This window comes from Petaurus breviceps, unplaced genomic scaffold (assembly GCF_028583685.1).
Source record: "Petaurus breviceps papuanus isolate PSGF00001 unplaced genomic scaffold, PetGlider_PUasm1.0 91041, whole genome shotgun sequence".
Lineage (NCBI taxonomy): Eukaryota > Metazoa > Chordata > Mammalia > Diprotodontia > Petauridae > Petaurus > Petaurus breviceps.
The window spans coordinates 378,197-402,499 of record NW_027187400.1 but is presented as its reverse complement, the minus strand read 5'-3'; the positions used below and the strand labels follow the sequence as shown (position 1 = coordinate 402,499).

Sequence of the window (24,303 nt, the reverse complement as noted above, 5' to 3'; positions counted from 1 at the left end):
CATTCTTGTTCTAAGGGCCCTCCCAGCTCTGACATCCTGGGTTCTAAGGCTTCTCCCAGTTCTGACATCCTGGGTTCTAAGGGCCCTCTCACTCTGACATCCTGGGTTCTAAGGGCCCTTCTCTAGGAGTTGTGATAGGCTTACGGTTCTCTGATTCTTTCCTGCCCTCTCTAGAAGGTTTCTGGAATAAATGGTTCCAGCAGTCTTTTCAGAATGGATGCCATTCTTCCCTGCCCTCCTCAGAGCAGGGTGCCGAGTGTAGTGGAATGTTGCAGGCTAAGTCCCCGTGGTCTAGGCGCATCAGTCATGTCAGGGGGCTCTACGGCTGTATTGTCCCTGCACTAATGGCTCCACACCACTGTGTTCGTGCCTGATTTTAATCACTCTTCTGTCTCTTCCCTCACTGTCAGTGGGTTTTATTGCAGCAGCTCCCTTTTCTTCCTTCTCATCTGCCTTAGGAACCAGCTGCCAGATTGCTGGAACTGTGTGAAACCAGAGGGAGAGCACTGAGGCTTAGTGTGCTTGGTGCCCGAGGGGCTCTCCTCTGTGAAAAAGGAAGGCGGGGGCTTGAAGGCTTGGCTTTTGTGGCATCTTTTTGGGCTGCTCAGGCCTCGTTAGCTTCCTGCTGGGTTCTGGAGAGGAAAGCCAGGGCCAGGAGGGGTGGATTTCTTTTTCATTTGTTCCTTGGATGTCTCTGGCACCACGCTGAGGGCTGGGACCTTCTCCCTAGCCTGCTGTTCTGGGTGCAATTTGAGCTGCTGGTAGCTAGAGTAGGAAGGAGGTTGGGGAAGGGAAGGATTTAGGAGCCTGGACTCCATACCCACTGTCAGCCATGCTCCCAGTAACCCCAGCCTAACCAGCATAGAAAGGAGCCATGGGAGTTTAAGCTGACCCAGACTTGAAAGTTCTGTCACTGTCCTGGTGACCTTGAGCATATCATTAAAGGTCCTCACTTTACCCATCTGTAAAGTGACTTCTACCTCTCTAATCTGTGACCTTATGGAACAACACCCACTCTTCCAGACCCATCAAGTGTCCGTCTCATTTCTGTTCAGAGTCCTCTGATGCAGGGCATTCGCTGGCTCCAGAAGCAGCCTGTTTCACGTTGGGATCACACCATTAGGGAGTCGGCAGTGGGATGGGCAGGCAGCCAGAAAGAGCCAGACCTTGAAGTTGTAGAGGTGGGAATCAGCATGGCATGCCTCCCAGGGCAGTGAAGATGCCAGGTGGGCCCCAGTGGGGAGGGGGAAGAGACGGAGATGCCTCCCAGCCCAAAGGCTCACCCAGCCTCCAAGGCCCAGCTCAGACGTCACCTCCACAGGCAAGCCCTCACCGACCTGCCCCTGGCCAGCAGCAGGCACTTTCTCAGCCATGCCAGCCTTTTTGGTGACCCTCTTCTCTGCCCCGGAGTCTGGTGTGGACTGTTCCCTGCACCCCACACTGGCCTTTGAGTTCCCTGAGGGCAAAGCCTGTGTCTAATTTCAGTTTGTTAGTGTGGAGTCTAAATGTTCACTGACCTCAGTGACCATCTGGTTTGATCCCCTTCATTTTATAATTAAAAAAAAATTTTTTTTTCCTTTTTGGAGGGGGGACGGCAGGGCAGTTGGGGTTAAGTGACTTGCCCAAGGTCGCATGGCTAGTTTTGTGTTACATTTCTGAGGTCGGATTTGAACTCGGGTCCTCCTGACTCCAGGGTTAGTTCTCTATTCACTGCACCATCTAGCCATGCCGCGCACCCATCCCCTTCATTTTATAAATGAAGAGTTGGAGGCCTAGATTCATACAGGCAGTGACTAGTGAGGACAAATCCCATGTTGCCCGGAACAAAACAGGCAGCAGGAACTATGGAGGAGAGACGAAGGCATTGGTTCCTTCTCCTGGGTGGCCAGGGGACCACTGGACTGATTGGAAGGCAAGGCAGAATGGTGTAGTCAGAGAAACACTGGCCTCTGAAGACCTGGGTTCAAATCTTACTGTCTACCTGCCCACAGATGAGGCATTTGACTTTTCTGGGCCTCAAGGTTTTTTTAGGGGGAGAGAGGCTAGATTAGATCATAGATTTAGGGCTGAAAGAGCCCCAAGAGACCATTAAGACCAACCCTCTCATTTTATAGATGAGGAAATTAGGGCCTCAAGCCTTACCCAAAGTCCTCTGAGTAGTAAAAGTCAGCGTCTTGAAAACAGATGCTTTGAATCCAGAGCCCACGTTCTTGCCGTTAAAGGGCCTTCAGCCCTAGCATTTTGTGACTCAAGGTAAGGACCGACCCCGAGCTCAGTAGAAGCCCCTGTGGGCTCTGCTCCGAGCCTGGTCAGCTGGTTTCCTCTAGTCCCATTTCTCACCAAAGTCAGGATGTGAGGAGGGGGAACTGGGCTGTGTTCTCCCCTTTCCCATAAGCAGGGAAGTTAGTAAGCATTTATTAAGCACCCTCTGTATGCTGGGCACTGTGCTAAATGCTGAGGATACAAAAAAAGGCAAAAGACAGCCCCTGCCCTCAGAACTTACAGTCTAATATAGGGTGAAAAGGTGCAGACAGCTGCCTACCGACAGGCCGCCTACCGACAAGGCCACCTATCAACAAGGCCGCCTACCGACAAGGCCGCCTACCGGCAGGCCGCCTACCAACAAGGCCGCCTACCCCAACAGGCCGCCTACCGACAAGGCCGCCTACCGACAAGGCCGCCTACCCCAACAGGCCGCCTACCGACAAGGCCGCCTACCGGCAGGCCGCCTACCGACAAGGCCGCCTACCCCAACAGGCCGCCTACCGGCAGGCCGCATACCGGGCATGATCAACAGATGCAGAAGGCTGGCACTGCCCTTCTGTGGGCCAGCCTGGGGAGGTCGGGTGGCCCCCGTGGGGCCTCCACATCCTGGCCTGAGACTTCTGCCCTCAAGGAAGCCTTGCTCCTAGTGTAGGCTCCTCAGGGTGGAGACTCTCTTTGGCCTCTGTTTCCTGTGCCTGTAGCACAATGCCTAGGACATATAGGTGCTTAATAAATGTTTATTGATTGATTCAGTAAGAATTTATTATGCCTGCTGTGTGCCAAGATCCGTTCTGGGTACTAGGGATAGAGACAGAAATTAGACCCTCGCTGCCCTCAGAAGGAGTGTGCTGAGGGAGGGGGCAATGGGGGCAGCACAGGAGGCCCCCTACAACAGTCCTCTCCGTGTGGGGGCAGGGAAACGGGGCTACATCTGGGCTCGAGGGGACTTGGGACTTTGTTCTCTGCCACTGGTTTTCCTGTGTGACCTGGGGTGCTGAGGCCTCTTCCCGTGCTCAGTCCCAGCCTACCCCTTGGGCCCCGGTGCAGCCCCTCCAGTGCCCATGTCCATTTTCTCTCTGTATGGCCTGAACTGTCCTGACACTTGGACTTGGTAATGAAAGGTGGGGTGTCTCGTGTCTCCCCTGCTCTGTGGGAAGGAGCATGCTACAAGGGAGTGACCCCCCGGGTTCTGAGCCCTGGAGTGGCCCAGGGCAGGACTCTCCCCTGCTCAGGGCAGCTTCTCACCTGGATAATGAAGGGAGGTGGTCCCCATGCTCTCCACCGTTTCTCCAGTTCTAAAGCCTGCTTCTGGGTAAACAGCCCCAGACACCCAGCAGCCAACTGTGTTCCCAGTTTACGCCAGGCCCAGGACCCAGCCCCTGAGACCCATGTGACTCGAAGGGGAGACTAGGAGAAAAATCAGGGTGTCCTCTGGCTGGGAAGGGAATGGCCAGAGGCCCCGTGACTTACCCCCTCCCCCTTTGTCCTGTGGAGCCTGGCCAGCTCACTGAGCAGCAGCAGGGGAGTGTGGGGCTTTGGCTGTTCCGCAAGCCTTGGCGTGGGGCCGTGGAGGTGGCCTGCCTCCTTCCAGCTTCAGATCACATAACATTTCTCTCTCACCTCTGATTCTGAGGCCATCCCTGGCAGAGGTGAAACGGATGTCATTCTTATTCCCACTTTACAGCTGGGGAAACTGAGGCCCAGAGAAGAGAAGCAGCCTGTAGGAAGTTAGAAGGCCTGTGTTCCAGTCCTGGCCTTGCTGTTCTAGGTGGCCTTAGGCAGGTCAGTCCCCCTTCTGCGGGCCTCAGTTTCCTTATTTGCCAAATAAGGGATTTGAACTCGATAGTCTAGCTCTAAATCCTGGGATCTCAGGGCTCTCAGCTCCCGGTCTGGGCTCTCTCCACTCACTCACACTGTTCTATATTGTCTTGTATTGTCCACCCCCGTGTCATGTGTCTAAGCGTCATCTCCCTGGCCAGACTGTCAGCTCAGGGAGGGCAGGAACGTTGTCTTCATAGCCATGCTTCTGTCTCCGCCAGTGTCTGTAAATGTCATGTTCCCCACGTGGTCCAGGGCAGGACAGAGCAGAGCAGAAGGGACTTTCACAAACTCTGCTCTTCCCCTTGCTTGGCTTTCAGTTGGGTTTTTATTAAAAAAAAAAAAAAAGCCTCCAAGAGAGCCGTGCAGACACACTTTGGGTGCAAGCCAGCTTCGAGCAGGGGGCGTGGGTGGCTGCTGTGTGGCAGCAGGGGGCGGGAGGATGGAGGAAGGGCTTGGGCCGGTGCAGAGCCTACAGCCTGGGGGAGAGCTCTGAGCTCCAGAGTGAGGCCCTGCGCCAAGCCCAGCCTCGGTCTGCTTGCCGTGAGAAGCTGGACCAGCCACCTCTCCTCTCTGGGCCTCAGTTTCCTCCTCTGTCCAGTGAGAGGGTCAGACCAGGTGATCTCTAAGTAAGGCACCTTCTGGTTCTAGCATTCAGCTCTCCAGGTCCTTTCCAGCTCTGAATGCTCTATGTTCTGTGTTCTAAGCCCTTTGCCCTAACATACTCTGTTCTAATGTTCCGGGTTCCAGGGTGCCTTTGGATTCTAATGTGTTCCAGCATTCCTGTTCTGATATTGTATGGTCTGACTATTCCAGATGCCAGTGTCCTGTGTTCTAAGGGCCCTCCTAGACCCGGCAGTCAGGGGGAATTTTAGTGTTTAATCATCTCCCGTCTCCTCTCCCCAGCATCTGAAAAGCTCCATGAGAAGAGGGTCGAAACCAGTAACTCACTCTCACCTTCACTATTTCATGTGACCTTCACAGCGTCCTTGAGGGGGAGTGAGTTCAGGGTTTTTATCTCCATTTTACAGATGAGTAAACTGAGGCCCAGAGAAGGACAGTAACATGTTTGATGTCCAACTAGTCGGTGTCATGGGTGGGGCTTGAAGGCAGGTCTCGTGGCTCCTAGTCTTGCTGCACCCGCTGCCTCCCCCAGAGCATATCTGAGACCCTTTCTGCCTGCGCTTCAGTGCTGACCACAGAGCAGATGTCATACAGAATGCTAGTGAGGGGAGGCCTCCTTTGGTGCTCAGGTGGGGGGCCCTGAGCTTGGCTGAGGAAAGGATCCACACTTAAACTTGACCATCCTGTCTGTCGGGTCCGTGGTGGCAGAGGCCAAAGGGCCTGATCCCTCCAAGGAGGTGACTGCTGACCTCCAAGGAGGTGACTGCTGACCGTTAAGGGCTCGGGGTGTTCCTTGGCCTAAGGCCAAGCCCAGGCCTGGCTTCTCTGGGGTATTTTGTGGGCTAGAGAGGGAATAGCCAGATTTTCTAGGACCTAGATCTTATCCTGGAGACAGAGAAGGAAATGAGCACTTAAGGGTGACTTTGTAAATGACCACGTTTAAACAGAGTGTGCGGCGTGGTCATTCATGGAGTCGTTCCAGCACTTAACAGTTTACGTACAGCTTGGCTCTCTTGTGTTGTGAGGATGAGGTCTTGTGTTCATTTAAGGCCTAGGCAGCTCCTGCCTGTCCTCCAGGGACATTCCTGGCCCAGGAAATATCTCTGTTGTTCAGGCAGGAGATGTCAGGGGCCTGGAGTTTCCTGGGGGACAGATGGCCAACAGTGACCTTGGCCCTCAAGGATCAGCTGGGGAGGGTGTGGGGCTGGATACCAAGAATGCCAGGCCTGTTGAGCATGGAGATGGCATGGCGAAGAGAGAGTTTTCACACCAGTCTCCCTTCAGCCCCACACTCTACACCAGCCCTTGGGGGTAGAGACAAGGTCAGTAGTTCTTGGGCACCGGCCCTACCACAGTGTAGACTCACTCATGCTGAACTTGAAAGATGTCCCTCAAGCTGTCCAACCATGGCCCCCTGGCTCCTGTTTCCCTCAGAGAGGAGCCCTAAGAGGACTGTGAAGCTGGGGGTGGCTCCCTCCCTGTTGAGGCAACAGGAGGCCTGCTGTCCTGTATACCAGACTCCCCGCCAAGGGAGGGGGGTCAGTGATTAAGTGGGGCCCTGGACTGGTGGGGAGGGTCTCTTCCCCATGACAGTCACTCTCTCCCTGCAGGATGGCCGAACCTCGTTTTAACAACCCCTACTTCTGGCCCCCTCCTCCCACCATGCCCAGCCAGGTAAGAAAGAGCTTTTCTCCTCCTCCCACCCCTGCCCCCCACCCCTGCTCGAGCCAGCTTTGCACTTAACTGGACAGTCTGGGGCATTGGCTATGGCCTGCCAGGGGGAGGGGCTCACCTTGGGGCCAGGACTGTGCGCCCAGGCCACAGGACAGAGCAAACAAAACAAACAAAAACACAACCCTGGCCTTGGTGGGGACGCTGTGGCCGCCTTGCTGCTGGACTGGAGAAACTGGGGCTGGCAGGGCAGGGGAGGGTTCTCTGTCAGGGGCCGTTGAGGAGGTGGGGGACGAGAGAGGGCTTAGGACAGTCCTTGGTGGTCCTGCCAAGTAGGCTGGGTGAGGGCTTGAGGTCAGGGCTGGGGCTGGAAGAGGAGGGGCAGAGGCAGTGGCCAGTCAGGGCTGGGCTCCTGGGGGATCCCCCTCAGCTCTTCTGTCCTGTCTCCCCTTTCCAGCTGGACAACTTGGTATTGATCAACAAGATCAAGGAACAACTGATGGCAGAGAAGATCCGGCCCCCACACCTGCCGCCAACCTCGGTCTCCTCCCAGCAGCCCCTGCTGGTCCCCCCCTCCCCAGCTGAAAGCAGCCAGTCCATCATGTCATTGCCGAAACTGCAGCAGGTGCCGGGGCTGCACCCACAGGCTGTGCCCCAGCCTGACGTGGCCCTGCACGCCCGGCCTGCCACCAGCACTGTCACAGGTAAGGGCAATGACTGGCAGGGGATACTTCTGAGATCTAGCTAATGTATAAACCTCTCTTTCTTGCTCACCCTCTCTCCCCTAACAGGGCTGGGGCTGTCCTCCCGGGCCCCCGCGGTCAGCACCTCCGAGTCCAGTGCTGGCACGGGGACCAGCACCCCCTCGACGCCCACCTCCACCAGCCAGAGCCGTCTCATAGCCTCCTCCCCAACCCTCATCTCAGGGATCACCAGCCCCCCCATCCTGGACTCCATCAAGACAATTCAGGGCCATAGCCTGCTGGGAGCCCCCAAAACAGAACGGGGCCGCAAGAAGATCAAGGCAGAGAACCCCTCGGGACCCCCTGTCCTCGTGGTGCCGTACCCCATCCTGGCCTCAGGAGAGACCGCCAAAGAGGGGAAGACATACAGGTGGGAACTGACTTGTAGACGCCCGCCTTTCCAGGCAGGCTGTCTCCCCTGCTCTAGGCCTGAGTTGGGAGAGCCATTTCCTGGTGCCAGGAATTATGAAACCCCGGTTTTGGTCACTTTGGGCCACCTGGACCCTACCCCACCTCCCATTTCTGCCCCCTGGGAATCCCCTGGCAGTAGATTGAGTCCATTGCTCATCCCTTCCCCTGGTAAGATGCTGTCATTGGTGCCTTGTCCATTCAGGCCACTCAGGCAGAAGGGAGTGGGGGAGTCTGGGGAGCTGTGAGCTAGCAAGCTGAATCCTGGGCCCCTGGGCTCTCCTTCAGGTAGGAAGTAAGTTTGGGTGAGTAGACATGGATTAGGCTTCCTAGCAGGTCTTTTCCCTGAGTCCCCGGGATGTTCCGAGGGCTGAGGGCACCCCGCCATGGAATGATCTTACAGCAGAGTTTCTCCCCAGCCCCCCACAGTGTGAGGCTTTGGCCTGTGGCCCCACCCATGATGTCTGAGCCTGCTCCTACCCACACATGAGGCCTCGGTCCCCCCAGGGCGAGGTCTGCGTCCTCCCATATCACCACTTGTAAGGTCTGTTTCCTCACAGAGATCAGATCTTTGCTGCCTCTCATTTGTGAGAGGGACCTCCGTTGTGTCCTCCCTTCCATGTGTGAGGTCCTAGGGATCCCTCAGTGTCCCTCCAAGTCTGAGACCCACGTCTTATTCATCTGCATTTAATCACCCATTGATATCAGCCTCCTCTGCAGAGGGGGAATAGAGGGGTCAGGAGAGGCTTCCTGGAGGAGGCACCATTGGAGTTGAACCCAGTACAGACAGAGGCGAGGGGGTGGGGTGGGTATTGTGGGGCACAGGGAGCAGCCTAAGTGAGGGCACACAGGGGGAAAATACAGGGTGTGCTTTGGGGGGCAGAGGAGAGACAGAGTGAACCCAGGTTCACGGAGGGGAATGATATTGGAGACCTCCCTGAGGAAGATAGGCAGTGGTCTGAGGCTCCCTGGACCAAGGCTGAAAGGGACCCCAGGAGTCTTCTAACACAGCCCCCCTTCCACACACGAGGAAACAGAGATGAGGTGACTCGCTAAGGCCACAGAGGTTGTCAGTGGCAGCTAGGATCTGCGTTCGGGTCCCCTCATTACAAATTTATCTCTGTGCCTCTCTGCCTGGGCAATAAGGAGCCACTGAAGATTCTTGAGCAGATGAGTGACCTAATCAGATTGATGCATTAAAAGAGATTATTCTGGTAATACATACTTTACAGATGTCCCCTAGGAGGAGCTCTAGGGGGCAGATGCTGCGCTTATATTTCTTTAACAGATGAAGAAACTGAGGCAGATAGAGGTTGAGGTGGGGCGGTCAAGTGTCTGAGGCAGGATTTGAATGGAGGACTTGCTGACTCCAGCACTAGCCCTGTGTCTGCTATACTGTCTAGTTACCTGTTGTAGGAAGGTGTGAAGGATGGCAGGCCTGTTCAGGGGCTTCTTCAATAGTTCTGGGGGCAGTGCCCATCCTTGGGGAGAGATAACTGCCAGGAAGGCCTGTCCCAGGTTGGTAGTGACTGTGGGACTAGGGAAGAAAGACCAGGGAACGTTGAGGTGGCATGGACTTGGTTGGGAGCTGACTGGATCTGAGGCCAGAGGGGAAGGGAGAAATAAAGATAACTGTTGACCCTTTCCCCTCTCCCCAGGGTTGAACATGGAAGTCTGAGTGAATGGTGGCACCCCAACAGGAGGAGGCTCCAAGGGGTCACTCAGGGGGGATCAGGAGATTCTAGATGTAGACCTGGAGGGGACCCTCATAAGCCACCGAGGCCAAGCTCTTATCTCTCAGAAAGACAAGAAAAACTAGACCTGGACTAGCCAGTGACTCACTCAAGGTCACACAGGGACTAAGTGTCGGGGGGAACCTTATGACTTAGAGAACTATAAATTAAGAGAGAGGTCAGGGCTGGAGATAAAAATTGGGGAGTTTTCTGCATAGAAGTGGGAGGGAATGAGTCTGCAAAGGGAGTGAGTGTCGAGAAGGAAGAAGGCCACTGGGAAATGCCCACATTAAGAAGTGGAAAGAATACCAGTTCTGGAGTCTGGGGACCTGAGTTCAAATCCTCCCTCAGACACCAGCTGTGTGACCTTAGGTAAATCACTTAACCTTTGGGTATCATTTTCCTCATCTGTAAAATGAGAGGGTTGGGCTAGCTGGCCTCTGAGGTCCCATCTGCTCTGGGAGCAGGTGTGTAGAATGAGCACCCTGCCCTCCCTACTCAGAAGCAACGGTTTAGGAGGGGTGTGGTCCCCTTGGGAGAGGTCCAGGCTTCAGGGCAGAGGGGGAAGTGTAAGAGGTCTGAGGTCCAGGTGGAGGGAAGCCTGGTCTCCCCCAACTCTGCCCTGGCCAGACGGAGAGTTGAAAAGAGACACTAGAGGAGGAGTTACCTGGCATCCCTTCTGCCCACCCCCCTGTGGAGCCTGCTCACCCAGCCCTGCCCACCCCTCCTGCTTAAGTGAAGCTCACCTTCCCTGAGTAGGAGGCCAGTGGCCTTCTCAGGTGTGAGGGCAAAGTCCTTTTATCGGCGGCCTTTGTGCCCTCATGCCTGCCGTAAAATCATGAACTCTCAGAACCTCAGAGGGCATCTAACCCAACCCAGCCTTGGCTTGGAAAACTCCAGTGGCCCGCAGCCCATCTTCTCCCTGAGTATTCTCAAGTGTGCAGTCCCTATCCCTAGAGCTGGCAGGTGACATCTCATCCCGCCTTTCCCCCCAGATGTGAGCCTGTCTTCACTCAGGCAGTCAGTAAGCATTTCTTAAGCACCAACGATATGCCAGGCACTGTTGTGGTTTATCCTTCTTTCTCAAAGCGGACCATGACATCAGGAACCTTTCATGGCGTGCATGACATGCATGACGTGCAAGTGAATTGGGTTTAAGTGAGGGAGGGCTGCTCAGTCACCAGCCTCACTCTCTCCTGGGTCCAGTGGCCAGATTTGTATCAGATACCTGGAGATGTTCCTGTACCAGGCACTATGTTAAGCACTGGAGATGCAGAGAAAGGCAAAACTCAGTCCCTGTTCTCACGGAGGTCTCTCTCATTAGGGAGACAATGTGTAAGGCGCTGTATAAACAAACCATGTGTAGGAGATAAAGCCCCAGCACTAAGGGCGACGAGGAGAGGCTTCTGGGGGGGGGGCGGTTCTAGCTGGGACTTGAAGGGAGCCAGGGTACAGAGATGAGAGTGAGCATGCCAGGCACCAGGCGTGGGGGCAGCCAGGGCATGGGGTCCCAGAGCACATGGTGGGGTGAAAGGTGTGAGCAGGAGGGCTGTGGGTGCCCCCCAGGCATAAGGCTGCTTCTGTGCCCCTTAGGTGTAAGGTCTGCCCCTTGACCTTCTTCACCAAGTCCGAGATGCAGATCCACTCCAAGTCGCACACAGAGGCCAAGCCGCACAAGTGCCCGCACTGCTCCAAATCCTTTGCCAACGCCTCCTACCTGGCCCAACACCTGCGCATCCACCTGGGTGTCAAGCCCTATCACTGCTCCTACTGTGAGAAATCCTTCCGCCAGCTCTCCCACCTCCAGCAGCACACCAGGTGAGAGGCAGCAGGCAAGGAGGGAACCTTCCTTTGAAGATGACAGAGGGGTCTGTGGAGGCTGGGGGCCAGCTGAGTGGTGGTACTTGGTGCTCAGCTGGGCTCGGGGTGGAGGGAGATCGGGATCGGCCTCAACGTCCAGCCCTGTGGTCCATCCCTTTAGTGTCTGGTGACTCTGGACGAGACACTTGTGCCCCAGTAAAAATGAGGGGGCTTGGACTTAGGGTCCCTTCCAGCTCTAAAGTTCCTGCTTCTCTGACCCCAGTAAGCGCTCCATGGGATTCAAGTCCATCTGTCTCCAAAGGGTGAGGAATATGCCCACCTCATCCCAAGTTCTTAGCCCTCCATCCCTTGGGCCAGACTGGTAGCCATTCCTTAGGGGGTGTCACAGAGCCAGTAGAGGACCACCAGCCAAGCCTGAGGCGAACAGGCTGAAAAAATGAAATTTGTCACACCCCACAGGGGATGGACCAGGGCACAGGCTCACTCCTGGAATCACAGGGCCTAGATCAAAGGAGTTTGACAGGTGTGTTCTATGTGCCCTGCTGAGGGGCTTGTACTTGTCACTTTTCGAGACAGACAGACAGAAGGAGATGGAGAGGGACTAAGAGACAGAGAGGTAAAGACCGAGGTAAACAAGGGAACAACAGAAAAACAAAGAGGGCCTGGAGAGAGGCCAGGCGTGTGGCTAGAGAGGAGGCACAGGGTCATGGCAGCTTTCTGGCCCCTTGGACCACAGGTCTCTCCTAGAGGCTCTTTGGGACACCTCCTCATCTTTAAGGCTGAGTAGCTGACATTTGGTCCCTGTTAGAGGGTTGGTGGGGTCCCGGAGAAGGCCCCAGAGCCTGTGAGGGTGAGAAGGGCTAAAGGGGGGCTAACTGCAGAGGGAAGGATGGACTGACTGCTCCCTAGGGCTTCACCATCTGCCCCAGGACCAGGAGCAAGAGGGCAGGGGCTGCTGGTGGTGAAAGGGGGATTCCCCAGAGCTGGTTGTGACTTCTTCCCTGCCCCCTCTTCTCAGTTCCCATCCTAATGACATTTCTATAGGACCCTCACACCTGCCCTTTGAGGCAATGACCTTGCTGTCTTTAGCCCCATTCTAGACCTGAGAACATTGAGGCAGCATGGCAGCTCCCCACTGGAGGCAGCCCTCCAAGACTGCTAGTTGCAGAGGTGTTGACATACATTGGCAGAGGGAGTTTGCCTGCTCTCTTGGGAGTATTTTCTATCAATGAGAGTTCAGACTTCTCCTGTCTCCACACCCAGTGCTTTTTCTGCTGCTCTGTTAGGTTGGGATAGCCTCACACACATAGTGGGATCCTGCCTCCTCTTCCTCTGCCCAGGACCCACAGACCTTGGAGCCAGCCTAGGCAGCCAGGAGCCAAGCCTGGAGCCTCTGGCCTCCCAGCCACCATCCCCATGGAGCCTGGCATCCCAGAAGCCAGGCCAGGGCTCAGTGAGGCCTGCTGGCCAGGGAGTACGACCCTTCCAGGGGAGCGGGGGGGATCGAGATTCTACCCGTCAGCTCCCAGTGCTCTAACAATAATAAAAATAGTAGCATTTATAGTGTATCTTCTGTGTGCCTAGCACTGAGCTAAGTGCTTCACAAATGTTACCTTATTTGAACAACCCTGGGAGGTAGATGATCTTGTTATCTCCATTTTACAGATCAGGAAACTGAGGCAGGCAGAGGTTAAATGACTTGCCCAGGGTCATACTGCTAGTACCTATCAGAGGTCAGATTTGAACTCAGGTCTTCTGGATTTCAGACTGCACCACTCAGTTGCCTTTCTTTTCCTCATGAGATATAGTACCCAGTTGTATCTGGTGCCCTAGCCCAGGGCAGGGCAGTGAGACTTGCTTCCTTCACTCCCCTCACCTGCTCATGCTGCTAAGCTCATGCTTATACTCTACCTGAGCTCTAAGAGGCCTGGCTGTGGACCTTCATCTAGTCCAGCCTTTTCAATAAGCAGATGGAGAAACTGAGGCCCAGAGGGGGGAAGGGATTTGTGCAAGTTCCCCAGGATTAGTCCCTAGGTCTCCTGCCCCTCAGACCAGACTTCCCCTTCCTTTGCAACACAGATGTCTTAATTAAGTTAAATTATTCGAACCAGAGGACTCCCTTGTTATGACTGAGGTACATACACTGCCAGGGCCTATGCTCTCTATCTAGAGGATTTGTGGAGACTGGGAAAGGGGTGACAGGCTTATAGATCTGGGGCTCTCAGGGACCCTGGGCCATCTGTACCAGCCCCTTCACAGGAGGCAGACATACTCAGGCATTCTCTGTTACTTGGCATTACACAGGGGGTACGTGAGACAGCCAGGATTTAAACTCAGGTTCTCAGTCTATGGATCTTTTTTTCCACCACAGTTCCTCCCTGGGGGTATAGGTGTTATTATTTTTTTAATTTATTTATTTTAGTTTACAACATTCAGTTGCACAATCCCTTGAGCTTCAAACTTTCTCCCCCTCCTCCTCCTCCCCACCCCCCCATGGCGGCATGCAATTGAATATAGGATCTACAGATACCTTCACATTAAACATTAGTCAGGTTGTAAAGGATTATAACCAATGGAGTGAACAATGGGAAACAGGAAACAAAACAAGGAAAAGAGAGAGCAAATAGTTTGCTTCAGTCTACATTCAGACTCTAGTGCTTTCTCTGGATGTGGACATCTCTTTCCATCATGAGTCTTTTGGAGATGTCTTAAAATCTTGCATTGCTGAGAGGAGCCCAGTGTATCAAAGTTGGTCATCACACACATGTTATGTCTATAATTGTGTACAAAATTCTCCCGGTTCTGCTGTCCTCACTCAGATTAGTTTATATAAGTCTCTCCAGGTTATTATGAAGTCCGTCTGCTTCTCATTTCTTACAGCTCAATAGTATTCCATTACATTCATATATCACAACTTGTTTAGCCATTCCCCAATTGATGGGCATCCCCCTGATTTCCAATTCTTTGCCACTATAAGTGTTAATTTTTAAAATGGAGAAAGAATAAGTCCTCTGGACCACAGTTCTCATTCTGGGAACCTTGGCTTCTTTCCCTCAGGGGCTTGGCAGGGAGTCCTCGAATCCACAAACTTACAAAAAGCCCACAAAATCTGCCCTTTGAATGACAAGTACTTTCAGACAGAGGTCTGAGAGGGCATTTGAGGTATAAAAAGGTAGGAACTGTTGCTCTAAACTTACAGACCCTTAAAAATAACTCCTTTCTCCAGGAAGGTGCCCAAAACATGTCTGTCTCCATGCCGTTCAGCAGGTTTTTTTTTCAGTGATTTAGAGGAAAGCAGAGGTGGTGGGTACATCATATTGGTACATGATGTAAAGCTGAGAGGAGCAGCTAACACTGTGTTCTGAATAGGCCGGAATTTTGAGCCATGTCTGAGAAGATAAAATTTAGTAAGAGTAAATGTCAAGTTGTATCCTTGGGATCATAAAATCAATGGCACGGATAGAATGACAGTCATAGCAGCTTCTGCAGGGTACTTTAAATCTGTAACACACTTTAGGAATATGATCTCATTTGATCATCACAACCACCCTGGGAGGAAGGTGCTGTTATCATCCCCATTTTACAGAGGAGGAAACTGAGTTTGAAAGAGGGAAATGACTTGCCTGCAGTCACACAGCTCCTAGGCATGTGCAGCAGGATTTTAACTCGGGTCTTCTGGGCAGCCAAGTCTAGCACATTCTCCACTCATCATTTAGCTGCCTCCCTAATGAGGATTCATTCAAACAAGGCCTGGGGGATGGGGCACAGGTTTTAAGAGACTGTGAACCACCTTTGTGACTGGCACCAGGAGGAGCTGGGGTGGTTTTCAGGGGCATCAGGAGAGGTACAGCGTCTGGAAGGTAGGAGGTGATGATTCTGCCGTCCTCTGCTCTTCTCAGGCCGCGTCTGGAGCCCTGTGGGCAATGTTTTAGGAAGGCTGCTCACACACTAGCATGAGACGAGGAAGGTGGTCAGGGTAGCGACAGGGCTAAGCCTCCAGCAGCAGTGGGGGGCAGGTAATGGACATTCGGAGTTGGAGTATTCATTGGATTCAGAGTTGGGGGCCCAGTATTCAAATCCTGAATTTGAACGTGTTTCCTTGGGCAAGTCATTGCTCTCAAGATCTTGGTTTTCTTAGATGTAAACTGACAGTTGGGTTGCAGGGCTGGCTTACATGACCCCTGAGGTTTCTTCTAGTCCTAGATCAGCAATCCTATGACCAATGATTACATGTTTAGGGTTGTCATTTCAGAGAATCAGTGACTTTCTGAATAGGAAGGGGTCTCAGGAGGCATCCCAAAAGCTCGTAGAGAGAGCACTTCAAAGACTGGGAAGGCTCCGAGGCAGTGAGTTTATTTAGACTGTGGTCACACGACCCACGTCGGAGGTGGGATCTGAACCCAAGACTCCTTGATGTTGTCTCTAGTCAGGGATGCCACATGGGGAAGTCAGTTAGTAAGCATTTCTTAAGACACCCATTATGTGCCAGGCCCTGGGCAAAGTGCTGGGGATAGAAAAAGAGGCAAAAGATGGTCCCAGCCCTCAAGGAGCTTCCAGTCCAGCAGAGGGGACGAGATGCAAGCACATATGCACAGAACAAGCCACATGCAGGATAAAGAGGGAACAGCTCACAGAGAGACAGTACTCGAATTAAGAGGGGATGGGGAGGCTCGGAGGTGAGATTTTAGTTGGGACTTGAAGAAAGCTGGGGTGGTCAGTGGTCAGTACTCCGGGCATGGGGACAGCAGAGGAAGTGTCCTGGAGCTGAGGGGCGCAGTGACTGTTCATGGAATGCTTAGGACACCAGCATCACTGGATGGATGAGCACGTGGAGGGGTGAGGGTCTGATTCAGGAGATGGTGAGTTCCCCTTCACTGCAGCTTCTCAGGCAGAGGCCAGCTGCCACCAGGGATGTTGCTGGCAGGAGTAGTCAGGGAGGGGCTGCATGAGGGGCCCTCTGAAGCCCCAGGTCTCCTTCCAGCTCGGAGATTCTGGGATTTTAGACTAAAAAACTCCCGGGAAGGAAGGGTCCACTGGGCTAAGGTAGAACCAACCATCGTATCATGTCAGACAGACATAAAGTCTTCGCAGACTGACCCACAAGAATCTAGTAGGGGCCCTGTGTGTTGGAAGGAGACAGAAGACAGGTGCCAGGCGCTCTACTGCTTTGAATTCTCTCCTTTGTAAAATGCTTATCCTGGAGCTGAGAGAATCAGGTTCAGATCCCACGGCCAGCCGGTGGGCACTCTCCTGGTTGGAGGGGCAGCCCAGACATTTGTTGGGAAGTCACTGAGAAATTTAGAGAAATTTAGAATCAGAGGAGCCATATGAATTAAGGCTCCAGAGTTAGCTTGGGTGGTGGGGACTACCACCCAGAGAAGCTGGCCGTGGGGTCAGTGGTGTTCACTGTGCGGTTGGTGACCACATTAATGGCATAGGAGTGCCCATCAGATTATCAGTGGTACCAGGTAGGAAAGCGCACCATGTCCAGAGGCTAGCTCCTGACCCCATTGCTTTCCACGTCAGCCTCCATCCATCCTCTGTCAGCAGAAGCAGAGGGAGCCCTTACCCGGCATGCTCAGGGCCAGACTGCAGGAAACCATGAACGAGAGTCACGCAGAGTAAACAGGCATGGATGAGTGGCACCCTGCACCTTTGGAGGGAATGTCCACATTCATGAGTACACAGGTCCACAGGCCAGAAGATGGCTGGGGAAAGGAGAGGACAGTGGCAACAGCAGCCAGAGTTGGGGGGGGGCTTCAGAGGGCCCCCCAGCGTCCATCCTTGACCTTTTACTCTTCAGCTGTCTTGGATAATGACATAAATGGCGTGCTCATCACGTTTATGGGAGGCACAGAGCCTGGAGGGACAGCTTACATACTGGGTGATAGATGGAGATGGAAGCTTTGTCAGCCGCTGCTTTAAAATGGAGCAGCCTGGGGTCTGAGGCCATTGGTCAGCCGGGTGGTTTTTACTCTAGCCTTCAGTCCAGTTCAAGGTGCCTGGCTCTGGGGGGCATCCCAAGGGGAGGGGCCACAGCAGCTGCCCATCTGGAGCTCAGAGTCTGGCCAGGGACAGTAGCCAGCAAAGAGGCAGAATTGGTGGGACAGCAGGCGAGAGTGATGAAGATGGAGAGATCGGTGTCGGGGGATGCAGTCAGGGGAGGTCTCCTGGAAGAGGAGCTCTTTGGGCTTAACCTTGAAGGCTAGGTATGCTTTGGGTAGGTAGAGGATGTTCCAGGCAGAGGGAGGGTGTGAGAAGAGAAGTTGAGTATGTAGAGGAGTGTTTGGCCCATGGGGACAGGGAGCTTCTCTGGGCCTACTTGGGGAAGGCCTGGATGCAGCCTGAGGAGGTTGGACTTTATCCTGTAGGCCATGGGGAGCCAGGGCCAGTTTGGGGCAGGGGAGTGATGGGATGACAGGTGGGCTTTAGCAGCCTCTAAAGGGGACATGGGAGGCAGGGAGGTTGGTCAAGAGGTCATTGCTGGTGAGAGATGATGGTCTGGGCAGGGCTGTGTGTGTGTCCAGATCTGTGTCTGTGTGTATGTGGATGTGTCTGGATGTGGGTGTCCCTGTGGGTGTTGGCGAGGGGCAGAGGGGCAGTGAGAAGCTAACAATGTGCAGGTGAGGATGGCAGGGGGCTGAGTATGGGCTTGTTCTCTGTTTTCCATGAGGTTCTGGAGCTTTGTACTCTCCTGACCCTGCCCTCATTTGGGGCTTTGGTGGTCAGGTATGTCCAGTGGGATCTCCCCTCGGGTCTGTGACTTTAGGAAGAGAGGGGTGACTTGGAGGTCTGGGGGCCAGAAAATTCGACCTTTCTGGCTCCCCCGGGGTCCTGGGACCTGGAGGCCAGGCTCTTGAGCATCCTGCCATCCAGTGCCCAACCTCATTCCATGCCCTGGCGACCATTGCAGAATTCACACTGGAGACAGACCCTACAAGTGCCCACATCCCGGCTGTGAAAAGGCTTTTACCCAGCTCTCCAACCTCCAGGTCAGTGGCCCCTGCCAGCCTGTCTGGGGGAGTGGGAGGGTAGAGAAGGGCATTGGAGGTCATTGTTGGGGGGACAAAGGGGAGGTATTAGCACCTGGGATTGGAGCATAGGTCCAAAAGGCTCTGGGGGCTTGCAGGTAAGGTAACTCTTTGGGGCCTTCATGACGCTCCCTCCTCTTCCCCCAGTCTCACCAGCGACAGCACAATAAAGATAAACCGTACAAGTGTCCGAACTGTTACCGGGCATATACAGACTCCGCCTCCCTGCAGATCCACCTCTCCGCCCATGCCATCAAACACGCCAAGGCCTACTGCTGCAGCATGTGTGGGCGTGCCTACACCTCGGTGAGTAGGGGCAGGTCTGAGAGCCATCCGCGCTGAGGGAGGCATCCTCTTCTTGACGGGCATTGGGTGAATACCAGGCAAAGGGGCGGCTCTCATCTTGGGGGTGGGCACAAGGTGAGTAGGGGCAGGTCTGAGAGCCATCTGCGCTGGGGGAGGCATCCTCTTCTTGACGGGGATTGGGTGAATACCAGGCAAAGGGGACGGCTCTCATCTTGGGGGTGGGCACGAGGTGAGTAGCTGCCAAGCTTCTACCCTGTGCCCTGGAGCTGTAACTAGGGCAGGGCAGTTGGGGCTTTGTCCAGAGAAGCAAAAACGCCAGCAGCATCATTCTTTCCCTGGTGGCCACAGCCCAAGTGAGAGAGGACCTCCTCAGTCCTCCCCTGCCATGCTTGATCTAGGTCCCCTAATGGCTGTTTCAGTGCTCTGTGTCTCCATGGGCAGAGGCCAGTTTTTGAAGGTACTGGGATGTGAAGGAAAGTGCGCTTCCCAGAGATGGCCACAGGGCGGCGCATTGCATGCAGGATGCAGATTTGCCTGGGGACCGAGGGAGGGGAAGGAGGCCCCTGAACATTCACCCAACCCTGTCCTCTCTCTTCCTCCAGGAGACCTACTTGATGAAGCACATGTCCAAACACACTGTGGTGGAACACCTGGTCACCCACCATTCACCCCAAAGGACGGAGTCTCCCGGCATCCCTGTGCGGATCTCGCTCATCTGAACCCAGGGCCCCACCCCGCTCTGTGTGCCCCCACCCCAGCCTCCCCAGGCAGGGGCACAGAAACAAACCAATCAGAACCCCCCACCCGAGCCCCCGCTCCGGGCCGTGCCGCTCTCCTGAACCACACTGCATCGAGGGGCCTCTGGCCGCCTGCCACCGACTCCCCCCGGAGTCCCAGTTCAGTTCAGTCCAATTCACTGCTACGAGGCTTGGAAGAGTTCCCCAGCCCCGGAGCCTGGCCAGCGGCAGCGGCCACCGGGGGACTCTGGACAGTTTGGTGACATCCAAAGACGATTTCAGAGCACTTTGAACCTCTCTCTGTTGAGTTGTCTTTAGTTCACCCCCCCCCCTTCATTGGGTTGGTTTTTTTGTTTGTTTTCTTTTCTTTCTACTTCCTTTTTAAAAAAATAACAACAAAAAAATATTTATTGGCCAAGAAGTTGGTGCTGCTAAAATGGAAAAATCAAAAGGAAAATTGGACAGATGGACACGGAGAGCCACAGAGTGGGGGCCTCTCCCCTTCTGCTGGGCCATGCCCAGGGGAGCACTGGGCAGAGGGGAAGAAAGGGAGAGGGGAACACAGAGACCTCTCGGAAATGACCCAGGGCACCTCATGGACCCAAGGGAGAATTGTAGCCTCTGAATGGTTTGGACTCCGGAGTTTAGGGCCAGAACTGGGCTTAGGAGGGTCAGGCAGTAAGCTTAGTGAGAAAAGCCTGGAGCTAAGGGAAGAAGGGGCTAGAATCAGCCCCATAATGCAGCTCCCCAGACTTCCCTCCCCTTATGTGCCAGACTAGGCCAGTCCTTACCCCCATCCCAGAGGGAGATGGGACAGGTAGGGCCCAGTCCCTGGCACCCTTTGCTCCCACCCAGAGAGACGGCCAGGTCTTCCACAAGAAGCAGAGGTGGGGAGAGGAGATTAAGAGAGGGCCTTTTGCCTCAGACTTCCAGAATCAGGCTTTCCCTACCCTGTCCTAAGAGTAACTCTCCTAAAGAGGAGGGGCAGGAGGAAGGTCTTGAGCTCCCATTAGTGTGGGGCTTTGTGAGGGCTGTTGGTGGAAGTTATTCCACCTGCCTGCCTGCCTACCTGGCCCTCCCCACCTCTCCTTAGTCTGACAATGGTGCTCCCTGGGTTCCGGCCCTGCCTGGGCCTTGTAACTACAGTAGAGAGTGCCCCGGTCTACCTCCAGTGCTGGCTAGGATGAGAATATTCCTCTACCTCTCCTGACATTCCTGTCTGCTCTGGGCTAGGGCTGGGACCAAGACCTGGCTGGGGGGAAGGAAGGACAGACAGAGTGGACTCTAGATGTCTGAGAACAAAGCTGGGCCAAAGCAAGGGAGGAGTGGGGATGGTTGATCCCTGGAATGAGGGCATGGGACTCTCCCTGACCTCCTGCCCAGCCTTCCAGAAATGAGCCCAATTGCGTATCCTCCCCTTCTATGGAGGAGGCCCACTGAGTCCACCTTCCCCAGAACTGTGCCCATTCCCCACACTGGGAAAGAGCTGGACCTCCCAGGCTGGGGAACAGAACCCTAACCTTGGAGAGGATGTTTGTGTGTCTTCCATGCCGGGGTGAGGTCAGGACAGGCATAGGCAACCAGGCCAGGTCAAGCCCCTGAAAACTCGCCAACAAGTGGCCCATGGCCATATTGCAAAACGTGGAGTGGACTGTCTCCCTAGGTTCTGGGTCCCCCACAGGCACTGGCGAAATTCAGGCCTGGGGACCCCTTGAGTCCCCAATACCAAGGAGGCTTTGATAGGATAGCTGCGAGGGGCCTCAGACAGTTGGGGACTGGCAGGGAAAAAGGGCTGGGCATGCCTGGGGGTTTGGAGTGGGGTGGCTCTGGGGCCTCCGACACTCAGTACCTGCCTCAGCTCAAGGCAAGCGAGAGAAGAATTATAAGTCACCTCCTCTTACCCAACCCAATAACGATGGCACTTATCACCCTGTGCTAAGTCCCAGGCCAGAGAACCCCTTCACCCCATCCCCAAACCTCCATCCCTGCAGGGTCCCTCAGGGGTGGAGGGGCACTGAGGAAAGCAGCCGGTCAGAGGTCTGGCAGCCAGCCCCAGCACCCCCACCCTGATCTGAAAGCCATTCGTGTCTCCCCATGTATATAGGATCCATGTACAGAGCCCAGAGAAGCCCCAACAACCCCCTCACCAGAAAGGAAAAGAAAAAAAAACCTAGACAAAAACTCATCTATATCTTCTGTATCTTTAAGTTCCGTTCTGAATATTAACTGTGTTATTTTTATACACTTTTTAAGCCTTAACAATGTCATTGTTTGACCAGCTGTTTCATGCCCTTTGGTTCCACGTATTTTTCACTGGGTTCTTTTCCCTTGTTTCTGACTCTTTGATGTTGTATGATACTCAGTATTGTAGACTTTTTGTCAGCATGTTAATACCCTGTAAATACGCTCTGACACTCCTGTTAACACACCCCCTTTTCTTTTGTCTATGGAACCTCCAGGCCACCGAATTTAGATCTAGTTCCCTTACTAAGAAAGAAAAACGGTTCCACATGTTTGATTCTTTTGTCCACTCTCGAGACCTGGCATTGCAGGGCCAAGGAGGTGGGACCTCAGAAGGGAAAGTTTGCATTATGTTAAAAAGAAAATTTTTTTAAAAAGCAAAATGTGGGGAAAAAAAACTAATGAAAAAAATTAAAAGCCCTATGCTCTTTGTATTTCTCTGTTGTGAAAAAATAAAACTGTACTACGACTGGGAGACACAGGTGTCCTGGTGTAGTCTGTGGGTGGGTGGCCAGGGAACTGTCCAGATGAGGGAGGTTGGGGATCCCTTCCTCTCTGCTGCCTCCATCTTTCCCAATGACTGATCTCTAGGCCCAGGGGTATTATAGACTTAAGGACGCAGGCACAGAAATCTCCTAAGACCAAGGGTCAGAGACCCTTTCTGGGCCTGGGTTCCTCATGAGGCAGCAGAATCGAGGGCTGCAGGTCTTGGAGTCAGTGTAACAGGCTTTCATCTCATCTGACAAGCTGTGGGCAAGTCTCTGCACCCCTCAGGCTTGGTGTCCTGTAAAAGGAGCGTAACAGCAGCACCTAAATCATTGCAAGGCTCAGACTGGTGGGTATCAATAAAGTACTTGTAAAAGCATTGTCAGTAGGAGCTGGTGGTCACAGGGCAGGCTGCCACCCTTTGCCACATCCCTTGCTCTCTCCGGAGCTTACATTCTGTCATTTCTGATTTCCTAAAATTGATGGTGTCCCCAATATTGAGAAGTCAGGATCCCTTATAGGGAAGAATGCCCAGAAGAACTCTCCAGGGAGATCCCACACACAAGCTTGTAGGTTAGTGATCTGGGGCCTGAGGAGGATGAATCCTGGGGGGGAGTGGACTGGATTCCTGGGTGAGTGAGGGGCAACCCTCACGGCAACAGGGAGGAGGCCCTGAAGGGAGGGACTTCACCCAGAGCCCTAAGGAGTGTGGGGTAAACTTTCCTGGTCAGAATGGCAGCTCAGACCCAGGAGCCTGGAAATGGGGGGGGTCTCCCTTCTCTCCTTGTCCCCTCCCAATGCCACTAGCCCAATCCAGACTCTCCAAGGACTCTGATAGCCACCTCACTTCCTGGCTCAGTCAAGCTGGGAAGACAGGGAAGAAGGAGCTCTGGGTTTGGGGAGTAGCCTTGGCCCTGGTGACAGACCATTGATCTTCTCCCATGATTTGCTTTCATTTTTTGTCTTTGTATTTCCAGCACCCAGTATAGGGTCTGGCATGCTATAGGTTCTTAATTAATGCTTGCTGAATGACTGATTGCAATGGCCAGGGGAAGAGAAGGGCAAGAAATAGGACATTTTCCTTTTCCCAGAGAGCTCTGTTCTCTGTTCAGAGAATGAATCTCCTCTTCAGACCGTCAAGCAGAGAAGGTGGAAGGAGGGGGCTCCTTGGGCAGGGTCTGCATTCTGATGACATCAGAAGACCTCCAGCCTGTTTCTCTGGGTTCCACACAAATGTCACAGCTCCCAAGATGTGTTCAAATCCCATCTCAGGCTCATACACTAAACCCCTTGGCCTGTTTCCTCATTTGCAATGAAACTATAGCCCCTTCTAACTCCTGTCTATGAACCTATAAAACCAGGGTTCCCCCCAAAGGTGTCACAGAATGGAGGTAACAAGGAGCTGCCAGGGCCTTCAGAGGCCATCTAATCCAATTCATTTCATCACCAGGTGATACTGAAGGCCATTCAACAGGGAGTCCTCCAGTCACCCTAGTAATTTGCATAATTCCTCCTGGGATTGTAAATTCTGTCTTGTTCTTTTTGATTTTCAGGGTCAGTTCTGCCCCTCTCTCTTTTCAGCGTGACCCTGATTCATCTTTAAGGAGCACAGGGATTTGTGGATCTGATCAATTAATAGTAATTATAATATTAGTTAACATCGGGGCAGCCAGGTAGCACAGCGAGTAAGAGCACCGGCTCCAGTGTTGAGAAGACCTGGAGATCGAATCCTGGGCTCAGACACTTAGCACCCACGCAGAAACACCTGGCCGTGTAACCTTGAGCAAGTTACTTAACCCCAATTGCTTAGGGGCGGCCAGGTGGCTCAGCGAGTAAGAGCACCGGCTCCAGTGTCGGGATGACCTGGATCAAATCCGGGCTCAGATACTCAGCACCACACCCAGAAATAACTGGCTGTGTAACCTTGAGCAAGTTACTTAACCTCGATTGCTTTAAAAAAAAAATATTAGTTAACATTTATATAGTACTTTAAGGTTTGCAAGTCCCTTTACATATATTATCTCATTATATAGCTCTGAGCCCCCACTCACTGGTGAAACTGCCTTCCTCCTGAGTTGCTATATTTCAGTGAATACTAGTTATGTGACCTTGGGATAATGGATTGACTCTCCACACAAGTAGATGTATATGCCTGAATACTGTCTACAATTTTTTTTTACTCGACATAGGAATGATAGGCAAATAAACAGTACATGATAAGAAAACAATACATAATAATAAAACAATAGCTACTAATTGACTATAAGTAAACTGTTCTCCTAAGGCCAAACATAGAATGGGCTTGGACTCAGGAGTCCTAGGAAATGTACAGTTTTGTAAATGGAACTCCCCACTGCCCCTTTCCTTCAGGTGGGCAAAAAAGGACCACCCAAAACTTAACTTGCTAAAGAAGGAGGCA

General features: G+C 53.5%; 1 protein-coding gene across 2 annotated transcripts in view; it reads left to right on the top strand.

Annotated features, from left to right (window-relative positions):
- Positions 1–21,873, top strand: part of ZNF362 (zinc finger protein 362) — a 40,544-nt gene extending 18,671 nt beyond the window's left edge. For both annotated transcript variants that reach the window (XM_069078776.1, XM_069078775.1), the window contains exons 2-8: positions 6,318–6,381; positions 6,836–7,082; positions 7,170–7,491; positions 10,856–11,080; positions 17,997–18,075; positions 18,262–18,420; positions 19,023–21,873. In XM_069078776.1, the coding sequence (XP_068934877.1) occupies positions 6,319–6,381; positions 6,836–7,082; positions 7,170–7,491; positions 10,856–11,080; positions 17,997–18,075; positions 18,262–18,420; positions 19,023–19,139 (1,212 nt within the window). In that variant the 5' untranslated portion in view covers position 6,318 and the 3' untranslated portion in view covers positions 19,140–21,873. The remainder of the gene's footprint in view (positions 1–6,317; positions 6,382–6,835; positions 7,083–7,169; positions 7,492–10,855; positions 11,081–17,996; positions 18,076–18,261; positions 18,421–19,022) is intronic.
- The last annotated feature ends 2,430 nt before the right edge of the window (positions 21,874–24,303 follow it).